Source organism: Saimiri boliviensis, chromosome 10 (genome assembly GCF_048565385.1).
Source record: "Saimiri boliviensis isolate mSaiBol1 chromosome 10, mSaiBol1.pri, whole genome shotgun sequence".
Taxonomy (NCBI): Eukaryota; Metazoa; Chordata; class Mammalia; order Primates; family Cebidae; genus Saimiri; species Saimiri boliviensis.
In genome coordinates this window covers 96728881-96750374 of record NC_133458.1, presented here as the reverse complement: position 1 = coordinate 96750374, position 21494 = coordinate 96728881, and the positions used below count along the sequence as shown (strand labels likewise).

Below are 21494 nucleotides of genomic sequence, written 5' to 3'. Positions count from 1 at the left end.
GATGCCATCTCACGCCAGTTAGAATGGCCATCACTAAAAAATCTGGAGACAACAGATGCTGGAGAGGATGTGGAGAAATAGGAACACTTTTACACTGTTGGTGGGAGTGTAAATTAATTCAACCATTGTGGAAGACAGTGTGGTGATTCCTCAAGGACCTAGAAATAGAAATTCCATTGGACCCAGAAATCCCATTACTGGGTATATATATCCAAAGGATTATAAGTCGTTCTCCTATAAGGACACATGCACACGAATGTGCACTGCAGCACTGTTTACAATAGCAAAGACGTGGAACCAACCCAAGTGCCCATCAATGATAGACTGGACAGGGAAAATGTGGCACATAAACACAATGGAATACTATGTAGCCATCAAAAATGCTGAGTTCGTGTCCTTTGTAGGGACATGGATGAACCTGGAAACCATCATTCTCAGCAAACTGACACAAGAACAGAAAATCAAACACTGCATGTTCTCACTCATAGGTGGGTGTTGAACAATGAGAACACATGGACACAGGGAGGGGAGCATCACACACTGGGGTCTGTCGGGAGGAAATAGGGGAGGGACAGCAGGGGGTGGGGAGTTGGGGAGAGATAGCATGGGGAGAAATGACAGATACAGGTGAGGGGAAGGAAGGCAGCAAATCACACTGCCATGCATGTGTGTACCTGTGCAACAATCTTGCATGTTCTTCACATGTACCCCAAAACCTAAAATGCAATAAAATAAAATTTTTTTAAAAAGGTAATTCTTATTTGGGCTTGTAGACAAAAATTTTATGAGAAACACTGTTGGCTAGGCAAGGTGGCATGTGTGTATAATACCAGCACTTTGGGAGGCCAAGATGGGCAGATCTCTTGCGCACAGGAGTTTGAGAACAGCCTGAGCAACATGTGAAAACCCATCACTATAAAAATTAGCTCGATGTGGTGCTATGTGCCTGTAGTCCCAGCTACTCAGGAGGCTGAGGTGAGAGGATGGATGCCTCGGAGGCTGAGGCTGCAATGAGCCAGGATTATGCCACTGCAATCCAGCCTGGGTGCCAGAGACCTTGTCTCTAAAAACAAACAGAAAAACACCGTAACAGAGAATAGAGCCCAGATCCAACCCGACACGTGGCCTGGTGAGCCCAGCCTGCCCAGCAGCCTGGGAAGTGCTGGAGGGCACTGGAAGTTAGTTTGCAGGGGTCTCCGCCCTCAGGCCACTGCATTTCTGCTGATTTTTATGTTTTGAGGACAGCAGGTGGAGGGGTAGAGTAAGGAGACTGCCGGACTGCAGAACAGTTTGCAAAGCATAGTTGGCTTGTTTTTTCCGTAGCTGGTTAGGAGGGTAGTAAAGGCCCAGGGTTGCTTTAGTTCTCTCAGGTTTCAAAATCTGCATTGCCTTCCTCTTGAGGACCACCATTCCTACACAAGGAACCATTTTGAATAAGGCCAGGAGCCTTCAGGTTCACTTGTGTCAGGGTGGAGAGGGGAACTGGCCATCAATTCAGAGTGGGCAAGACAGGCAGCCCAGGTGCTGGCCTTGGGAGTGTCCTCAGTTAGGTCCTTGGCTTGTTCTGGGAGCCTCCAAAGTATGCTCCTGTGTGTGTGACTTCATGGGACTGGGCTCTGAGAAGGCCGTGGCTTTGTTGGCCCTGCCAGGGACTGCCACACCAGGCCGCAGGGCTGTGTTCGAGCTGGCCAGGGAGCCAGGTTCAGGGAGCTGCTCTGCTTGGAGCCAGTACTTACAGAGTGAGCCTTCTCCTTGGATTTGTTATCTGTATTGACTCTTCTTATTTCCTCATTCCTTTCTGAAAATAAGTTGCAAGTCTGAAGTCCGTTGGTGAGTTCTGCCTGTAAGGACAGAAACTAGAGGTGTACAATGAATATCATAAATTATAGAAATGTATCCCACTCCAGTATAACAGCTTTCTGTGAGGCTATCTCCTCCAGACTATGGCCCTAGAGTCTAGCCCTGTGACTTCATTTATTCCTCGAATAAGAAAATGCTTGAGGACCAGGGACTGTGCTAGCACCAAAAATCCAGTGGTGAACAAAATGGCTTCATGAGTTCATTGTCTAGTAAGCGAGACGCACATTAAAGAAAAAAATGTCATTTGCATAATTATGTAATTACAGCTGTGATGGGAACTACAAAGGGAAGGCCAAGAGGGAACCTGATTTAGATGAGGTTATAGGGAGGGCCTCTCTGAGGAAGCAGCACTTACTCTAAGCCATGAGGGATGAATAGGAGTTAGTCAGCTGAGGTGAGTATTCCAGGTACGGAACAGCATGTGCAAAGGGTCTGGGGCAGGAGGGAGTGTGGTGTCCTGGAAGAACAGCAAGAAGCTGCTGTGCCCTGGGGTTCAGACTGTGAAAGAGGAGACTCCAGGAAGCTGACGAGGTAGGCAGGGACTGGACTATAAAGATCTGTGGGCCATGATGCGTGTCTTTGGTCTTTATCCTAAAAGTGATGGAAAGTCAGTGAACAGTTTGAAGCAGGAGAGAGATGTGATCAGATCTGCACTGCAAAAAGACCAATTCTTGGCTCTTCTAGGAAACTGGATTAGAGAGGGCCGGACTACGTGGAAATGACCCGTCAGTAGGGCATTGTACTGATCCAGAGAAGCAATGATGGGTGCTCAGACCAGGATGGCGGGCTGAAGATATAGAGAGGCTCCAGGGAAGCATTCTAGATGCTTAGGAATTAGGACAGAACTTTGTGATGGAAGGAACATGGGGATGAGAAGGAAGGTGTCCAGTGTGACCCCCAGGTTACTAACCTGCACAGCAGGATTAGAGTGGTCCATTCACTAAGCCAGGGGACCCTAGGAGGTGCAGCTACTTTGAGGTGCAGGGGAGAGGTCCAAGGAAGCCCAAGCAGGTAACTGCCTCCACTAACATACGAACGAGGTGGTGGCGTTGATGAGATCGGCTGGGGAAAAGGGCCTAGCCCCAAGCCTGGAGAAATCTCAGACATAGAGGTCACATGGAGGAGAATATAGGAAAGGAAATGGAGGTAGAGTGCTCAGATGCAGGAGAAATAGAAGTCAGGACAGCCACAATCCTTTGAAGGCCAAGAAAGACAAGACCTGAAAAATATCGTGACATTCAGGCTTACGGAGGTTACAGGTGACCTTAGTGAGACGCAGTGAACAGAGGGATGGCAGCTGGAGAGGATCCATGCTACTATGAAGGAACTATCTGAAGAGTGTGTTCCTTAATTTCAGGGTTGTGCGATGCATGAGTGTGTGCTATGAGCACACCTTGGAAAGGATTGTGTGAGAGTCCCTAACATTTTACCTGTGTACTTTTGTTTTCCCCTTTCGACAGCCTAAATGGAAACCTGATAAAGCCAGAGGAGGCCAAAGTCTATGAAGATGAGAAGCGGATCATCTGTTTCTGAGAGGATGCTTTCCTGTGCATGGAGTCTTTGCCCCGAAGCCTCAGCAGCAAATGCCACTCTGGCAACATCTTCTGTGCCAGTGTCTTAAAGGGGCCTGTGGAAGCGGGACCGTCAGGAGTCCACTGCTTCCACGATGCAAGCCAGCTTCCTGTGCAGAGGCTCCGGTCGGCAAACTCCCTAAGTACCTGCTACAATTCTGCAGAAAAAGAATGTGTCTTGTGAGCTGTTGTTACTGTAAATACACTGTGAAGGGACTTTATTGCATATTATAATTATTTTTATCTGAAGCTAGAGGAATAAAGCTGTGAGCAGAACAGAGGAGGCCAGCCTCATCCCATCCCAACGCCTGCCATAGGGACCAGCAGGAGCGAGTTGGCCACTGCTGTTTTCACTGAAGAGTTGAGGACATGGCACAAAGTTGGTGCCAAGCTTCGTGACTAAAAGGTGCTTGATGGATAAGTATTAAACCTGAAATATTTTCTTCCTTCTCAGCACTTCTCCATGCATGGATACTGGCCCCCATTCACAGCTGGAGATACTGGGGTGTGTGCAGTGTGGGATTTGACTCCTCCATGGTTTTTGTGGAGACACATGGCAGTCTTGTGGTGGCTGCTCCATGAAGGTGGGGGTGATATTACCAGATCACTTGTCCTCTTACCAGCTCATTTGTTAATAAAATACTGAAAATACTCACTCTTTCTAACGGGTTAAGTCTGGAGTTTTTGAAGGACTTGGCCTGGTAAGCTCATGATGACTCCGGAGCTCCATCCGGTCTCACTCCACAGATGAAGGCTCATACCTTTATCACTCTGCCATGGTAGGGCCCGCAGGCCAGGTTTGACGTCCACTACCTTCCCTTGGCTTTTCACTGCTGAGTGGAAGACCCAGGTAGGCCCATGGCAAGAAGCACCGAGCTGCCAGGGGCAGCACGTGACACTGGAAGGCTTGCTGGACCTCCAGCGGTACCTCTGAGTTCTGGGAGTCCAAGCCTGGCTTTGTAGAGCAGACTGTTAGGTAAGGAACCATTGTGGGGGAAACCCTGTACAGTTGGGCAACTACATGGTGGCAGTTCCCTTAAAGACTCGATGTTGCTGGTTCCTACAAGGCCCCTCCCAACCCCTGACCTGAGTATTCACCTATAATCACCCCAAGGCAGCAACTCTCTCCTTGCTGCAGAATCTGGGCAAAAAATATGCCCAGAAAGAACACGGGAATGAGCATGGCCTGCTCAAGGCCAAAGGGGGAGTGCCACAGACCTCAGACTCGCCAAGTCTCACCGAGAAGCTCACTTCTTAGCAGACAAAATTCACATTTCATTAAACTGCTGAAACTAAACCCTTGAGAGTCTAAAATTTACTCAAAAACTACTGAATGTTACTGCTTTTAGAGACTATCGAAATTAAAACTGCTACCTCTAGGGAATTAGAATTTGCGTGGTATTGACTTAAATTCAATTTGAAACAGTTTGATCTTCTAGAGCAGGCGTCCCCAAACTACGGCCCACGGGCCGCATGCGGCTCTGAGGCCATTTATCCGGTCCCCTGCTGCACTTCAGGAAGGGGCACCTCTTTCATTGGTGGTCAGTGAGAGGAGCACAGCATGTGGTGGCCCTCCAACGGTCTGAGGGACAGTGAACTGGCCCCCTGTGTAAAAAGTTTGGGGACGCCTGTTCTAGATGGTGAATGGTAGATTTTCTATTCCTCCTGTAAAACTGAGATCGGGCTCCTAATTGGATGGAAAGGTTCTGTTATTAGAAACAGGTGAGCTTCTGAGCAGAGACGTGGAGATTTTTCCTAAGCAAGAAAAAGACAAGTGGAAAAAAAAAAAATTCTGTAAAAGAGGGATGTGACACTCCACAGGACATCTTGGGTGATTTTGGGAAAGAAGCTACATCAGCTCCCATATTACATACCTGCACTTTTGTCCTGTCCATGCTGACATGCAACTTCTCTAAAAAGCCATGTGGAACCACTGTGTGGCCAGGTGGTATTAGCTCTCTGGAGCACCCTAGCTGCGTGGCTTTGGAGCAGTCTAAGACTGTCAGAATCTAGATTTCATCCTTGAAAAATGAGAAATGAGGGAATCTGACTCAAAAGGTTGTTGAGAGGATTAAATGAGTCATGGAAAGTAGATGGCACAGAGCCTGGCACAGGGTCCTGCTCAATGTATGGCAGTTACCCGTCAAGCCAGTGGGTCTGATTTCTGCTTTCCGTGGAACTCCCACATTGTCCCCTTCTCACTTCTTGTCTCCAGGAACTTTCCAACAAGGTCAACTACAGGACTGGGAGTTCTCAAAGTAACCCCCCAAAATACTCAACATCAAGCTTCCTGCAATATCCTACCTTTGTCAGTGAAAAGCATAGCCTGTAGTTTTCATTATTATTACCAAAGAGCATACTGCCACTAAGTGTCAACTCACTGAACAAAGGGGGCACCTGTGTCTTCACTGTCTATGAAGAACAGAGCTGGCACCACCCTACAGAGCCAGGCCCATGAACCTTTGCCAAGTGGGAAAGAGCTTTCTGCTTATCCCTATTTGGGTTCACTTCCAGGTAGACCACAGGTCTGTTTGTAGTAACCAATTGCTTACTTACAGGAAAAAAACCTTGCTCTACAGCTGAAAGGTAAAACCATGACCATTAACCCAGGTTCACAAAGAAGAATTTTAATGAAAGAAGAATTGCCTTGTGAGAAGGCTGAGACTCATGTTACCAGGGGACATCCCAGTACTGCTCTCTCAGCCTTAAAATGGAATGAGCTGCACCCAAGACCAGCTTAAGACTCTTAGAGAACATTAAGTACTGAAAAGGTTACAGGCCCCTCTGATCTATAATAATAACTTTAAATAGTAAATTATAAGTCCAAGATGTTAAACAAGTTTCTAATTTTTCCCCATGACTGCCTAGGTGCTTTTTCAGGCCAATAACAAAAATTAAAGTGTCTCAATTTTTTTTGACTTTTTTTGGTATAAAGTGCATTTATTTGTGTTGTCAAAGTAATGTTGTTACCAGTGTAATATCTATGTGACCTAAGTAAATTTCTCCCCACCTTAACTCTGCCTATCTTTAGGAAACAGGAAGTCTGTGGTCAAAAGCTCCCCATCATGACCAAACCAGCTAAGAGTGGTGGGATCCAAGATGGCAGCTAACTTGACCTTTGAAGAATCTCTAACTTCATTATAATCTAATTTCCATGCTAAATGACACTCCCACCAGTGCCATGACAACTGACAATCACCATGACAGTGACCAGAAGAAACCATAAAAGGACAAAGAAGGGGGACAAAAACTCTGGTTCTGAGACGTTATCTCATTCCCAGAAAAGACATGAATATTCTTCCCCTTGCTTTTAATTCCCCAACCCCTTCATTAAAAATGCCCCATAAGCATGACTTCCTGGCTCTCATTGGGGATATCCCGTATCTGTGATTTCTTGGCTGTCATGGGAGATGCCCTGTCTCTCATGGACTGAGAAGCTGATTTATGCACCAGACTCCCAATTATCAATTCTATGGGCATCAAATAAAGCCTGGACTGGTAGACGTACACTTTTGATTTTGTGTATTGGCTTTGTGGCACTGAACAGGAAAATACTCCACTTTAGGGGGGATTGGCTTTGTCAATAATGTAATAATGTTAAAGGAAAAATTTAACATTTATGATAAACACTAACACAGCTATTTTAATTTTTGTATATAATCTTCCATGCTTTGCCTACTTTGAGACCTCTTTTTACAATTATAATCACAGGGTATATTAACAGTTCTTTTTGTCAAACATTTTCTCACATTGTTAGTTTTTATCATTTATGATCATATTCTACCAGTTTGAGAATTGGCTTAATAATATTCCAGACATTCAGGTTAGACCTTCAAGTTTCCAGATTGATTGTGGTAGTGGTCACTATAGACACTATTTCTATGAAATTAAACAAGTTTTTATGGTTATTTCTTTGGAATGAGATTATCAAGGCAAAGATTCTTGCTATTAATTAGCCAGGTATAATGATGTATGGCTTGGTCCCAGCTAATCCAGAGGCTGAGGTCGGAGGACTGCTTGAACCCAGGATGTCAGGGCTATAAATGAGACTGGGTAACAGAGTGAAACCCTATCTCAAAAGAAAAAACAAACCATATCCTTGCTATGAAATATTTTTAAACCTATGTTAAGGGTGTAATAAGTTTGCAAGCAAGTGAAAATTGTAATGTGAAGCCAGCAGTGTCTCCTTTGAATAGAAAAAAACTCCCTGCCCCAACTGTCAGACCAGACCAGTGTTCAGGTACTGCCCATACATATACATGTGCTATATCTAATGACTGGCTGCAGGGAAGAAGAAATCAACACATCTGTTTTAAAGTGGCACTGCTGAAGATAACCACTTACTAGTGTGCAAGTGTCAGAATCTTTAAAATCAGTTTTCCTTGATTTAAATACTTATTTATAAATGGATGTGTCCTTGCTTTGCCTAAATAAACCCAGCCAGATTAACCCATGAACATCACGCCAAATAAAAACTTCTTCCTCCCAACAACCCTATGAAGTAGAATTATTTCCTGAATGAGGAAACTAAGGACCAATAATATGAATATATATCTTATTAATCAGGATTTGCATAAAAATGAAAAAAGCAAACTAAAACTCTTCAGGGAAGGAATATAGGCAAATGCAGAATGTTCTGCCTGGCAATATCTAAGATTTCAATCTCCTCATTCTACCAGTAAGAAAACTGGCATCAGAGAGCAAAAGAGACTTACCCAAGATCACTTTAATTACCGGAAGAATAAGAACTAGAACACAGGGCTTCTGTCTGGTTTTATTTTCCCTATGCTCTGGTAGGGGTTGTGACCTTTAGTTCACTCTGCAAGTGACCTCCTTTCTGCCAAACCTCTTACCTGGTGACAGAGGACTTTTTTCTTGGTCACTTTGCAAGCTGGGGACCTCTGGCCAGAGACACTTCACCTGGGCCTTGCTAGGTCATGCTACCTGCTGCAGGAGACGGCCCACCCAGGCCAAGTCTGGCTTGTGCACTGGTTCCCGAGTGCTTGTCCCATGCCCAAGAAGCATGAGGATACACTGACAATTGAAGAGTAAGCAAGGCAGGGAGTTTGAATGATTAAACAGCTTTTCGTGGAGAGGGGATACAGGAGGAGTCCCCCTACCTGAAGGTGTGGAAGCCCCCCCACATGGTGGCTGAGTCTGGAGCTTTTATGGGCTCAGAATGGGAGAGGGGCAGGTCGTAGGTAGTACTGGAAAAGGCAACATTTGACTGGCTAAAAGCATTATTAAGAAAGAATCAATCAGGAAAGGGAGGGCAAAAAGGAATACAAGTTCTCACTCTGGGTTATGGCTTTCACCAGGGACCAGCAGTCCAGTCTTTCAGCCCTCAGGCTGTTTTTTGGCTTTAAGAGAGGGCTTCACCTGGCACCTGCCCCATTTGCCTAGGCATTTGGCTGCCTCCTCTCCCTATTGCTGGTTCCAATCTGCTAGAGCAAGTTAAGCAAAATGAAACTCTTTCCCCAAGGACACAGATCGGGTCTCTTTAATGTTTTCAGGATTTCTTCAGGAAGCCTGATCTTTTTTCCTATATCCAGGTGCTAAAAGTTACAGGACTGTGGGGTCATGTCTCATGGCTGGAGTTACAGGCTGGGAGCACCCTGCAGAATGGGAGTTGACATCTTGACTCTACAGAGCCAACAGCTTAATCACTGGCTGCAAATACTCCATCCCCGAACCATGAGACTGGACCAAAGGAAGTAAATGGGTGCATTCCAGAGAAGTGGAGAAGGTTGCAACTGAGTGACTTTCATCACAAGAGGGCAGCATGTGTCCAGTAACTAATCCATTATGTAAATGGCCAAAGGATTCAACTGTGCATGAGGTCTGGTGACTGGCACATTGTTCTATTTAAGTAAGACTCAAACCAAAGTACATTGTGTTAAAAGTAATTTTAAACCTATTCATCCATGAGTTCAAAGACATCAATAAGTGCAAGAATCAGCTGAAGGCACATTAGAAGACACTGTTGTGCCAAGTTCTCTGGGGACTGAGGATCTGGGTTCAAATCCCAATGCTACCAGAAGCTGTGTGACCTTGGACAAATGACTTAGCTTTTCTGTACCTGAGCTCCCCATTCATAGGAGTTTATAAAACATTGCTCCCTTTGCAAGACTGTCTGATTGTGACTGAATGAATTAATAGGTGTAAAGCACTTTAAATAGTACCCAATATTAACTCCTGTTACCTAATGAGAATTTTTTCCTCCAGCACTGCCTTAATAAGCATCAGGGATAGGGTAAGAGAAAAAAGGAGACTCTGTCAGGCCATCTTCCTAACATGAAGAGCTTCTCCACAACACTGCCATTTTCAAACTGATAGCAAGTCCAGTCTTTTAAGCCCAGAGACCAGAAGCCATTTCCAAGGCTGAATACCTGTGGGATTGGAACTATACTGTCTGTACTTGAAACTGTCTTCAGTCTTATTCTGTTAAGGAGTCGCATGTCCCAGTGAACACATATCCAGAAAGAAACATGGATTAGGTAAGCCAAAAATCAATTTGCATTTTGATTTGATTTCACAGATGTTAGAGTGCATCATCTGGCTTTCCACACTAAAATCTTACGATTAAAGTTTCTTTCTTACTTTGATGTCAGCATGTGGTTCTCTTTCCAGCGCTCCTTTCATTCACTGATGAACACTGCTCCTGATTCCCCTGCTTGTAGCAAACAAAAATGAATGAGCGAAGCAGAAAGGAGTATAGGACAGGAGGGAGACGAGAACAGAACAGAAAGGGAGGAACAGAAAGGGTGAGCTAATTCCTGAAAGCTTGACTTCCATCCTCTATTGCCACCATCCTATTGCTGTGTCTGGAGACTGGTCTGGTGCCTGAGGCTATCAGCTGCATCCTGAGCACACTGACCTTTTCTGGAGCATGTAAGCGCATCGCCTGCTGAATAGCTGTGGGGGACAGCTCAGTTGCCCACTAGTGCTTTCAGATTCCCAACTGGATAGTCACTAGGTGATGTGTAAGCTCATCTTCTTTCTGCTGAGAAAATGCACTTAGCTTGTTTCCAATTCACGTTCCCGGGAGGACTCGCTGGTGGTCAAAACTCTTCCACTTGAATCCTCTAGTCCATTGCTTCTCATTATCACCCCTGTAAGGAGACATTTTAGGTATTTCCCCCTAATATCCCTCCCATCCTGAAATTTCACTATCATGGATATACTGTCTGTTTATGTACAATTGAAGTCCTCTGAAGGCCACAAACCATCGAATATCTAAGTTCCTTTTTGTCTCCGAAGAATCAGTATTGCCCCTGTGGGGATGATAAAACCCTTGCTGAAAATCTCATCAAACCCTAGATAATTCTTCTCATGCTTGCCATCTCCAAGAACCCTTCTGTCACCCTCTCTTTCTGTGTAGAGTGATTTGCTTTCTGCACATTATTCAACTTTCAATACATCTTAATAGTTATAAAGATTCTCATTCTCTTTTCACTCTATCCCAAAGATAGTTTTATCTATGTGTAAGAACTGGGCTTGTGTTAGGAAAAGCAGTGCTATTTGTGAAAGGGGAACAGGCCTTCCTAGCAGGGACAGTTGTCTGAAGTATTCTGGCCTCAGCTGCTTCAGAGATGAATTTCTGCAAAATGTCCCCAGTTACAGCCACCTGGCCTTTGCGGAGAACTTGAGGCTAACTTCGGCTTTGCTGCTGTCCCACTTCCCTTTCTCACTTCCCAGTTCCCCCTCCCTCACTCCCTAAGAGACCCAGGGATACCCAGAATTCCCTTTTAAAACAGAACCCGGGCCTCTGCCACTCCAGGCTGCCTTCTTCCCGTATCAGTCCAACCCATTCCTCACTGCTGAGCTTAGCTAGGTGTTGGGGACATCAGACTCATTCAGGTAATTCAGAATAAAATACAACTGTCTCCAGGACTGCTCATGTCAGACAGTTTACTATCAGAAGAGGAGCTGGCGGATCCAAAAATTCTACTTACTCACACAAAGGACGATAAACTTCAGGTCAAGATAATCTTCAGTTCTCAATTGTCTTCCCCACAGTTCCAGAATCATTCCAGAATAGGGCCGGCATTTCTGAAAAAGTTTGATCCCTGCAACACCTTAAGCAGAACTCAAAGTCCATCTGCTTTCTATCTAGCCAACCATCCATTTGTTTCACAAATACTGAACATCTGCTTTAGGCCAGTTACTGTACTGGCTGATAGGAAATGGTTAGTGTCATGTCTGGACGTTTTCCCTGACTTGCAAGTTAGTAAGTTAAACTGTTACTCTTTTGTGGATGCTGGCACAGGACGCAAGCCTCCTGGGTCAGAGCGCAGGACTTTGTGATCCACAGAGCAGTCAACAACATGAGCATAAGTGTGCCTGCATCCACCGCTGTGGCCCTTAGCCCACGAAGACAGTGTGCTGGATGGGGCACAGGTGGATGCCACACATACAGTGGCTTTGCATGGCAGGTGAAGAACACTGAGTTTGAGGAGCCTGCCATTTTATAGCAAGCAGTGGCAAGTCTGCTTTCTGAACTGGAGGGAGCTATTACTTTATCCTCAAGATAAAGATCTTCGGAGCTGTTTTGTACATTCTGTGGCTGTGTCTTCGATCAGTGGAGAAAATTTTGTGATGGCATCTGAATCCACCTGGAACATCAGTGCCTATATTGGTCACAACTTTTCTGGTGGCAAATAACAAAATCCTTCTCTGAGTATCTTAAGCAAATGGGGGCATTTACAGGATAAATCCACTGGGGACTAGCACACCAGCATGGAAAGTGTGGGGGCAGGAACCAAGATAGTTTCTTAACCAAGAAAAGTTAAGAAACAGGAAGCAGGATCAGCACAGCCAGTACTCCACTGATACATTCGTGAATGACTTCTAATAGTACCTTCTTGGTTTTACTCTCAATATTCAAAGTTCTTGGTAGCCAATCAACCCAGGTCAGGTCACAGGCACTGCCTCAGCTGCCAGGAGACAGAGAGAGGGAGGATGTTAGCCCCTTTGTCTTTCATAGTGGGAGCTGGGGAACTGTCACCCACCCAGATGACTCACAATGGGAGATATTCCCAGAATAGAAAAGGGCATAACAGGAAAGGGTGAAGGATGGCACGGGGGACAGTGACGGTACGGGGAGTCAAGAATGATTCACGGGCTTTTGGATTGTGGGGCCATTCTGAAACTACCAGGAAAGAACTGACTTTTGTTTGGAGGGAAGGGTGAGTGTGGAGGAAGCACAGGCTCGGTGTGGACATAAACTGAGTCTGAGGTGCCTGTAAGATAAACAACTGGAGATACACAGGGTTGGGGCTTAAAGAAGAGGCCCGAGGTAGTGAAACAAGTTTGAGACTCAACAGGATACAGATGGTACTGAAGACACGGTCAAAGACGAGGCCAACCTAGCACGAGACGAGAGTGAGAAAAGACCAAGCACGAGTCTTGAGGAATTCCGTCAATTAAAGGTAAGGTAAAGGAGGATGAGCCTTCAAAGGAAACTAAGACAAGGCCAGAAAGGTTGATGGAAAAGCAGAGGGATAGTGGTGTGATGCAGAGAAGTCAACCACCAGTAAATAAAGTTTCATGCCCATGGATTTAGTGACGAGAAAGTCATGGGTCACCCTGATAAGAGCTGTTTTCATAATAGCAAGGAAACCAGACTGAAAGGATTGAGAAATAACTGGAAGATGAGGATATCCTTCAAGAAATAACATGTGAGTTGGGCACAGTGGTTCATGCCTGTAATCCCAGCACTTTGGGAGGCCAAGGCGGGTGGATTACCTAAGGTCAGGAGTTTGACACCAGTATGACAAACATGGCAAAACCCTGTCTCTACTAAAAATACAAAAAGTATCCAGGTGTGGTTGTGAGCACCTTTAATTCCGGGTACTCGGGAGGCTGAGGCAGGAGAATCGCCTGAACCTGGGAGGCAGAGGTTGCAGTGACCAAGACTGCACCACTGCACTCCAGCCTGGACAACAGAGCAAAACTGTGAGGAAAGGAAAGGAAAAGAAAAAGGGAAGGGCAAAGGGAAGGGAAGGGAGGAAAGAAAGAGAAAGGGAGACAGATGATGTGAAGGGAACAGGATATGACAGGAGCTCAAAGGGGTTATGGAGTCTAGGGAGGGTTACTGCGTCTGACTTGAAACGAAGGGAGCTCAATGCTAATGGCAAATATGAAACTAGGAGAATGAGTAAGATTCACTTCTTTAAATCCCAATTCTACTAACCTAAATGTATGATGTATTGGTAAATATTTTATTCTCATATATAGATCTGAGAAGTAAAAAAATAAATGATTTTTATTATATCCAAAACAGATATTATTAAATAGAACTTGATTCAGAGGTTATGAAAACAGCCTTAAAGCGGGACTCTGGTATTAAATACGTGTCTAAGATGTTGTATATATGAAAATGATTTGCCTGACTTGTACATATGGCAGATTGTTGCAGTAAATAGTCCCCAATAAATCATACTCCCCTCTCCCCAGGTGACTCACGCTGGATAATGGCCTGTCTGCAAACACAATGCAAGCAGGAGCTTGAGACGTACTTGCAGACTGGGGCTTGCCCTCTCTTGCTGCTGAGAACTCTTCCACCACCATGTGAATAACCTCAGGCAGGTCTGCTGGAGACGCATGGTCCAGCCAGCACCTATTTCGAGACATGCGAGTGAGGCACTGCTGGACCAGCTAGCCCCCGGCTGCCTATCTGCGCATTGTAGCTGCATGAACAAGTAGGGGCAAGAGCCCAAATTTCTGACCTGCAGAATCATGAGTTAATTTAAGATCGTGGTTTTAAGTTACTAAATGTTGGGGGTAGTTTGTTACCCAGTAAGAGATAATTGATACTCTTACTGGGTATTTTGTTATATACCCAGTAAGATACTCTTACTGGGTAATTTGTTACCCAGTAAGAGAAACAGTACATGAAAAGAAGGCTAAGTGCTATAATAACACATAGAATGCTAAATATACAATGGCTTAAACAAAATAGAAGTTTATCTCTTGCTCACGTAAACAGTCCAGAGAGGCTTCAGACTGGTAGCAGGGGGCTCTGTCCCATACAGTCACTCAGAGACTCAGGATGTCAGTCTTTGTCATCACCAACGTGTGGTTCCCAAGGTCACCTTAGGCATCATCAGCCAGACAGCAAAAGCAGAGAGAGCATAGAGGACAGCAAATGGGGAGTTTTACTGGGCCCAAGCCAAGAAACATGACATGTCTTCTCGTCACATTCCATAGGCTAGGACCCAATCACATGACCAAACCAAAGAGTCATGAAGGAGTAGTTGTGTACCTAGGAAGATGAGAAAACAATATGATTAACAACAGATACCACAGAATTGTACTGCCTTTTTTTTTCCTTTTTTTTTTTTGAAATAAAAATCATGTTTGTCAGAAGCATAATGGGAACAGGCTGAGGAAAGATCTGGGTAAGATTTTGGTTCCACGCTTGTTAACTGTGTGACCTGGGTGTATTACCTAATCCAGACAGACTTTCATTTCTTTATCTGCAAGATAGGGAAATACTTTTTTCAATGGGTTGTTGTGAACATTAGTGTAGTTTAATCTCTACACTTGGTAGAATGTCTAGTATATGATTGTATTCAATAAATAGTAGCTACTGGAATTAACTAAATTGAATGGTATGATAAACAAATCAAAGAATATGGAGGGAAGAGTAACACTCAGCTGTCCGGATAGCAGTAGTATTAGTCACGATGCTTCCAAATTTAAATTACTGAATTTAAATCCAACTTTAAATCCAACTCAATGTAATCAAAAAGGGGCATTTACTAGAATGATGCAAAGAGATGAGGTGACTCTCGACATCAGAGGGAGAACTGCGGACTGGAACCCCTTTCAGGACTTCAGAGGCTCAGTCTTTTTTTGTTTTTCCTGTTCTGTGTCCACTTATATTCTTTACTTCATTCTCCCCCGTTATAGACGCATCTTTTGCATGTCTCAACAGAATCCAGAACTGCTAATTTTAAAATGTGTGATAATAATATTGTAGTTATGCTTTTAAAGAGTCCTATACGTGTAGAGATACACATTGAAGCAGTACGGATGAAATGATATCAAGGTTTTGCTTTGAAGTAATACATTTTAATATATTTGGGGATGGAGAGTGCAGATGACAAGACTGGCCATGGGTTGGTAACTGCTGAACTTAGGGGATGGCTGTGGCATTCCATTAGACAGTCAGTCAGCTCCCGCTGTATCCTCTGGGTTCTACATCTGCGGAGTCAGCCAGCCTCAAATCAAAAGTGTACTTAGGTCTATGATGGTTGTACTGAGCATGCGCAGATGTTTTTTCCTTGTCATGATTCCTTAAACAATACAATATGAAAACTATTTACACAGCATTTCCATTGTATTAGGTACTACAAGTAATCTAGAGATGATTTAAAGTGTGTAGGAGGATGTGCACAGGTTATGTGCAAATACTCTGCCATTTTGTAGCAGCCACTGAAGTGTCAGCCGGCGTTCCTATGCACAGGGGATCCTTAGACCAATCCCTCACAGATACTGAGGGATGACTGAACTGTCCTTTCTACTTTAACATATATTTGAAATTATCTGTTAAAAAATAGAAACAAACAAAGGCCCAAGACTCATCTTGTCTTGGCATAGTGATTCAAGAAAAGGAACAAATTGGGTTGGCCATCTTATGTCAATTTTTTAGCTGTGATTTTCTGCCTTGGTGAAAGCTTTACGTAGTTAAAAGGTTAGAGTTATCAGCATTTTCATCCATTTGGGTATGACCGTTCTGAATTTTGATGGAAATGGGTAAAATGATATACAGAAATCAGGACTTGACAGGGTTGAACTCACTACCATCTTTTCATGACCGCTTTGCTAAAACACTTTTTCCATTTTTCTTACATCACTTAAGAAAAGCAGAGCTATTCTGCCAGTGTTTTCCTCAAGCACCATCGTATTTAATAGCCTCAGGAGAGACAAGTTCAGAGAAAAAGGCACAAGGCCTGAAAAAGCTATGGATCTATTTTCTAGTGATGGAGATAATAAGCCTTCAGAATAGTCATGTATACTGAAGGTATCTAATCAGAATGTTCAATACATCAGAGATCTCCTTGCCAGCAGCACAAAAGAAAAGGAGTAAGGTTGAGAACTAGTTCCTATTGCTTTCTTGTATGATGTATTTTCTAAAGGGAAAGAAAGCTCTCTGTTTCTCTTTATTACACTCAAGGTGGGCACGTTTTGCAATCATGTTGTTTGAACTGGTTGATCTCATGTATTATGTTGATCACATAAAAAATTAAGGATCAAGGGGAAGAAGGTATTGATAAACTTAGAAAAAAAGCCTATGAGTGGGGCGCGGTGGCTCACACCTGTAATCCCAGCACGTTGGGAGGCCAAGGTGGGCGGATCACTAGGTCAGGAATTTGAGACCAGTCTGGCTAACATAGTGAAACCTCATCTCTACTAAAAATACAAAAAATCAGCCAAGTGTGGTGGTGTGCACCTGTAATTTCAGGTACTCAGGACGCTGAGGCAGGAGAATTGCGTGAACCTGGAGGCGGAGGTTGCAGTGAGCTGAGATCCCACCATTGCACTCCAGCCTGGGCGACAGGGCGAGACTCCATCTCAAAAAAGAAAGAAAAAAAGCCTAGGAGTATAGGGAGCCAGAATTCCTTGGCTATAACCTAGTCTTTGGCCAAAAAAACGTGTATTTGGAATTTAATTTTTATAATTAGACATCTTTGCTAATCAGTCTCAATTGTTATATCCAAATTAGACTTTTAATTTTCACAGATGTGCCAGGTTGTCTGTTCCAAAGATGGGCATCACAATACATCCCATTCCACGTGCTTCTCTTACTATGTAAGATTGACACTCCTCCCATCAAGAGGTAGAGTCTGTCTTCTCCCTGTGCACCTAGCAAGACCTTCATGTCCTTCTTGACCAACAGGGGATGGTGGAAGTGACTCTGTGTGACTTGTGAGACAAGATCCTAAAAGTCATGCACTTCTGCCTTATTCTTTTGGGATAACTGCTCCTGGAACCCAGCCACTGCAGTGAGAAAGTCAGGCAGCTCCATGGACACGCCATGTGTAGGTGTCCTGGCAAATAACCCCAGCTGAGGTTCCAACTTAAAGCCACCGTCAACCACCTGACAAGAATGAGTCTTCCATTGTTGCCAGCCCCAACCTGCTGAGTCACTGCCAATTCCAGCTGATACTATAAGGAGCAAAGACGAGCTGTAGTGCCAATTGCAGCCCAAATTGCAGATTTTTGAATAAAATTAATGACACTAACTTAAAAATGCTTTGTTGGCCAGGTGCAGTGGCTCATGCCTGTAATCCCAGCACTTTGGGAGGCTGAGGTAGGTGGATCACGAGGTCAGGAGTTCAAGACCAGACTGGCCAACATGGTGAAACCCGTCTCTACTAAAAAATACAAAAATCAGCTGTGCATGGTGGCTCCTGCCTGTAATCCCAGCTACTTGGGAGGCCAAGGTAGGGGAATTGCTTGAACCGGGACCTAGGAGTTGGAGGCTGCACTCCAGCCTGGGCTACATAGCAAGACTCCATCTCAAAAAAAAAAAAAAAAAAAAAAAAAAAAAAAAAAAGCTTTGTTATGCAGCAAAAATAATTAGAAGAACAAATATGACATTATTAAATTAGTAATGCTTTTGGCTTTTAATACATGGAGGAATAAGTAAAATGTTGAGTAAATATGAATAAAGTGGTATATTTCTGAAGAAGTCAGAGGGATGAATTAGCAATACCTGCAGCAACGTAAGTCGATTTTAATATATAGTGAAGAACTAATAATCAGAATGCTATACAGACAAAATATTAGGCTGTTTTTTGCACTGCTTATAGCAAAAAATATCTGACATTGAGAAAAAAAATACCTGAGAAGAGGTTGAACTGCCTCGCAGTTCTACAGGTGGTACAAGAAGCATGGTGCTGGCATCTGCTTGACTTCTAGAGATGCATCAGGGAACTTTTACTCATGGCAGAAGGCGAAGTAGGAGCAGGCATGTCCCGTGGAGACAACAGGAGCAAGGAGAGTGAGGGGAAAGATGCCTCGTACCTTTAAACAGCCAGATCTTGCTAGAACTACCCCAAAGACAGCACTGAGGGGACAGTGCTGAACCATTCATGAAAACTCTGCTCCCATGATTCAGTCACCTCCCACCAGGCCCTACTTCCAACACTGAGGATTATAATTCAACATGAGATTTAGAGGGTACAACATCCAAACTGTATCAGATGATAACCATTTATAAACATTTAAAAAAATACTCAAAGAAATCCTAGGTATTTTACAAAGATTCATAAAAACCTAATTCAATATATAGAAGGCAGATCAGAAGGACATATTTAAATACACTAGAATGTGTAAATAACTATAGGATTGGGAATGGGAATTAAGGGAGAACATTTTAAAAAATCAAAAACAGAATGTTATGTAATTTCCAAACTTGATTCCCATTTCCTTCTAGTCACACAGCTAAAATCTATTTCCCAGCCTTCTGTGCAGTTAGGTGTGGCCAAATGATTTAGTATTAACTACTGGAATGTGGGCAGAAGAGATGTGTGTTAACTCCAAGCCAAGCCCCTCAACAAGGAAAAAATGACCTTGCCAACTAATACACAGATAACAAGATGGACCACAATCCTATCCTGGGTCATATAAAACAAAGCTTCAAAAATTTAAAAGGACTGAAATCATAAAAAATATAATATCTGTTCATAATGAATCTAACTAGAAATCAGTAACAGAAAGATACCAGGAAAAATCACAAAACAATTAGAAAAATCACAAAACATCACACTTCTAAATACTCCAACGGTCAGACAAAGTCTCAAAGGAAATTTAAAAATACACTGAAGAGAATGAAAATACAACATATAAAAATCTTTGGGATGCAGTTAAAGCAGATTCATTTTTAAAGAATTTATAACACTAAATGCTTATACTGAAAAAACAGTCTCAGATTCATAACAAAGCTTCCACCTCAAGAAACTACAAGAGGAAGAGCAAAATAAACCCCAAGCAATCAGGAAGAAAGAATAAAAGTAAGAGTAAAAAGTCAATGAAACTGAAAACAGAAAAACAATAGAGAAAAATACAAACAAAAGTTTACTCTTTGAAAAGATCAGTACCATTGACTAACCTCAAGCAAGGCTGACAAAAGATGAGGAGAAGAAAAGGGGGGAAAAAAAGAGAGGAGGCAGGAAATGGGAAAGTGCAAAAAAAGACATAAATGCCCAATCTTGGTAATGAAAGAGGGAATACTCCCACAGACCCAGCAGACATTATAGGATAATAAAAGAATACAACAAACAACTCTGTGCCCATACATTTGACAATTTAGATGATACGACCAATTCCAAACTATAAAGACACCCAAGATAACAGATAACTTGAATAGTCTCATAACTACTAAAAAAGCTGAATTAACAGTTTAAAACCTTTGGATAAAGAAATCTCCAGGCCCAGATGGTATCATTGCTGAACTGTAACAAACATTAAAAGAATAAGTAACAGGTTGGGTGCACTGGCTCATGCCTGTGATCCCAGCACTTTGGAAGGCTGAGGTGGGTGGATCACAAGGCCAGTAGTTGGAGACCAGCCTGACCAACATGGTGAAACCCCATCTCTAATAAAAATACAAAAATAGCCAGGTATGGTGGCACACACCTGTAATCCCAGCTACTCAGGAGGCTGAGGCAGGAGAATCACTCAAACCTGGGAGGCAGAGGTTCCAGTGAGTCAAGATTGTGTCACTGCACTCCAGCCTGCGTGACAGAGTGAGACTTCATCTCAAAAAAAAAAAAAAAAAAAAAAAAAATAGTAAGTAACAGTTCCTTTATACCATCTCTTTTGGGAAACAGAGGAGAAGGGGACAACTAATAAGTGAGTTAGCAGGGTTGCAGGATACAAAGTTCACACACACACATGCAAATCGATCTTATTTCTATACACTAGCAACAAATGCATTGAAACTGAAATTAGAAACACAGGACCCTTTACACAGTTGCTCCAAAAAAAATGGGATAACTTCAATCTAAATCAAACAAACTATGCATAGGATTTGTATGGAGAAAATTACACAAATCTAATGAAGAAAATCTTTAAAAGACCCAAGTAAATACAGAAGCAAACTGTGTTACGGATTGAAAGATGATTCAACATGTTGAAGATGCCAATTTCACCCAAATTGATCCATATGCTTAATGTGGTTTTTATCAAAACCTCAGAAGGATTTTCTGTAGGTATGAGAAAAATTTCAAATTTATATGAAAGCATAAAAAAAAGAAAGAAAGAAATGCTGGTAGAATCACACTATATAGTCTTCTAATACTATATAGCTACAGTAATTTAGGCAATGAAGTCCTGGTGGAGGGACAGATATGTAGATCAAAGGAACGGAATAAATCCACACAAGTATGGCTAAGATTTTAACAAAAGAGCAAAACCAATTCAAAGGAGAAAAGATTTTTTTTTTTTCAATAAATGTTGTTAGAGTAACTGTACATTCTTGGTCACAAAAACAAACCTAAACCTAAACCTCACACCTAATACAAAAATTAACTCAACATGGATCACAGATCCAAATGTAAAGAATGAAACCACGAATCTTTTCAATATTAATAGCCTAGGATTAGGTGGAGTTCTTAGACATGATGCTAAAATCGTGATCCATAGGGGAAAAACATCAATAAAGTAGACTTTATCAAAACCAAATCCTTTTGCTCTGAGAAAGGCCATGTTAAGAGGATGACAATGTAAGGTACAGACTGGGAGAAAATATTTGGAATTCTCAGTTCTGACAAGGGGCTTATATCCAGAATATATAAATAACTATAAATGCAACGGTAAGAAAACAAAAAATCCAATTAGAAAATGTACAAAACCAGACACTTCACTAAAGAGGATATTCAAATGGTATGTGATATTCAGTGTTAAACACAGAAACGTTTAACATTGTAGCTACTAAAAAATGCAAATTAAAGTCATGATGATATACTACTACACATCTATTAGAATAATATGTATTAAAGAAAAAAACCCCAAAACTCCACAATACTGTCAGTGAGGATGCAGAACAAC

At 42.8% G+C, this 21494-nt stretch overlaps 1 protein-coding gene and 1 long non-coding RNA gene across 15 annotated transcripts in view; one reads left to right on the top strand and one right to left on the bottom strand.

Annotated features, from left to right (window-relative positions):
* The window catches only part of NOD1 (nucleotide binding oligomerization domain containing 1), a 67878-nt gene extending 60940 nt beyond the window's left edge, over positions 1–6938 (top strand). For 6 of the 7 annotated variants that reach the window (XM_010345712.3, XM_074379654.1, XM_010345711.3 and 3 more), the window contains one exon: positions 3321–4092. In XM_010345712.3, coding sequence (XP_010344014.2) covers positions 3321–3393 — 73 coding nt within the window. In that variant the 3' untranslated portion in view covers positions 3394–4092. Of the gene's footprint in view, positions 1–3320; positions 4093–6462 lie in introns of those variants that run through there. The other variant, XR_012512191.1, reaches the window with a different exon arrangement.
* Positions 1–17954, bottom strand: part of LOC104652507 (uncharacterized) — a 38093-nt gene extending 20139 nt beyond the window's left edge. Inside the window, exons 1-2 of one of the 8 annotated variants that reach the window (XR_012512196.1) lie at positions 10032–17954; positions 1737–5452 (exon numbers count right to left, since the gene is read on the bottom strand). This is a non-coding gene — a long non-coding RNA (uncharacterized LOC104652507). Of the gene's footprint in view, positions 1–1736 lie in introns of all 8 variants that reach the window. The other 7 variants (XR_012512199.1, XR_012512200.1, XR_012512198.1 and 4 more) reach the window with 7 other exon arrangements.
* Between the last annotated feature and the right edge of the window lie 3540 nt (positions 17955–21494).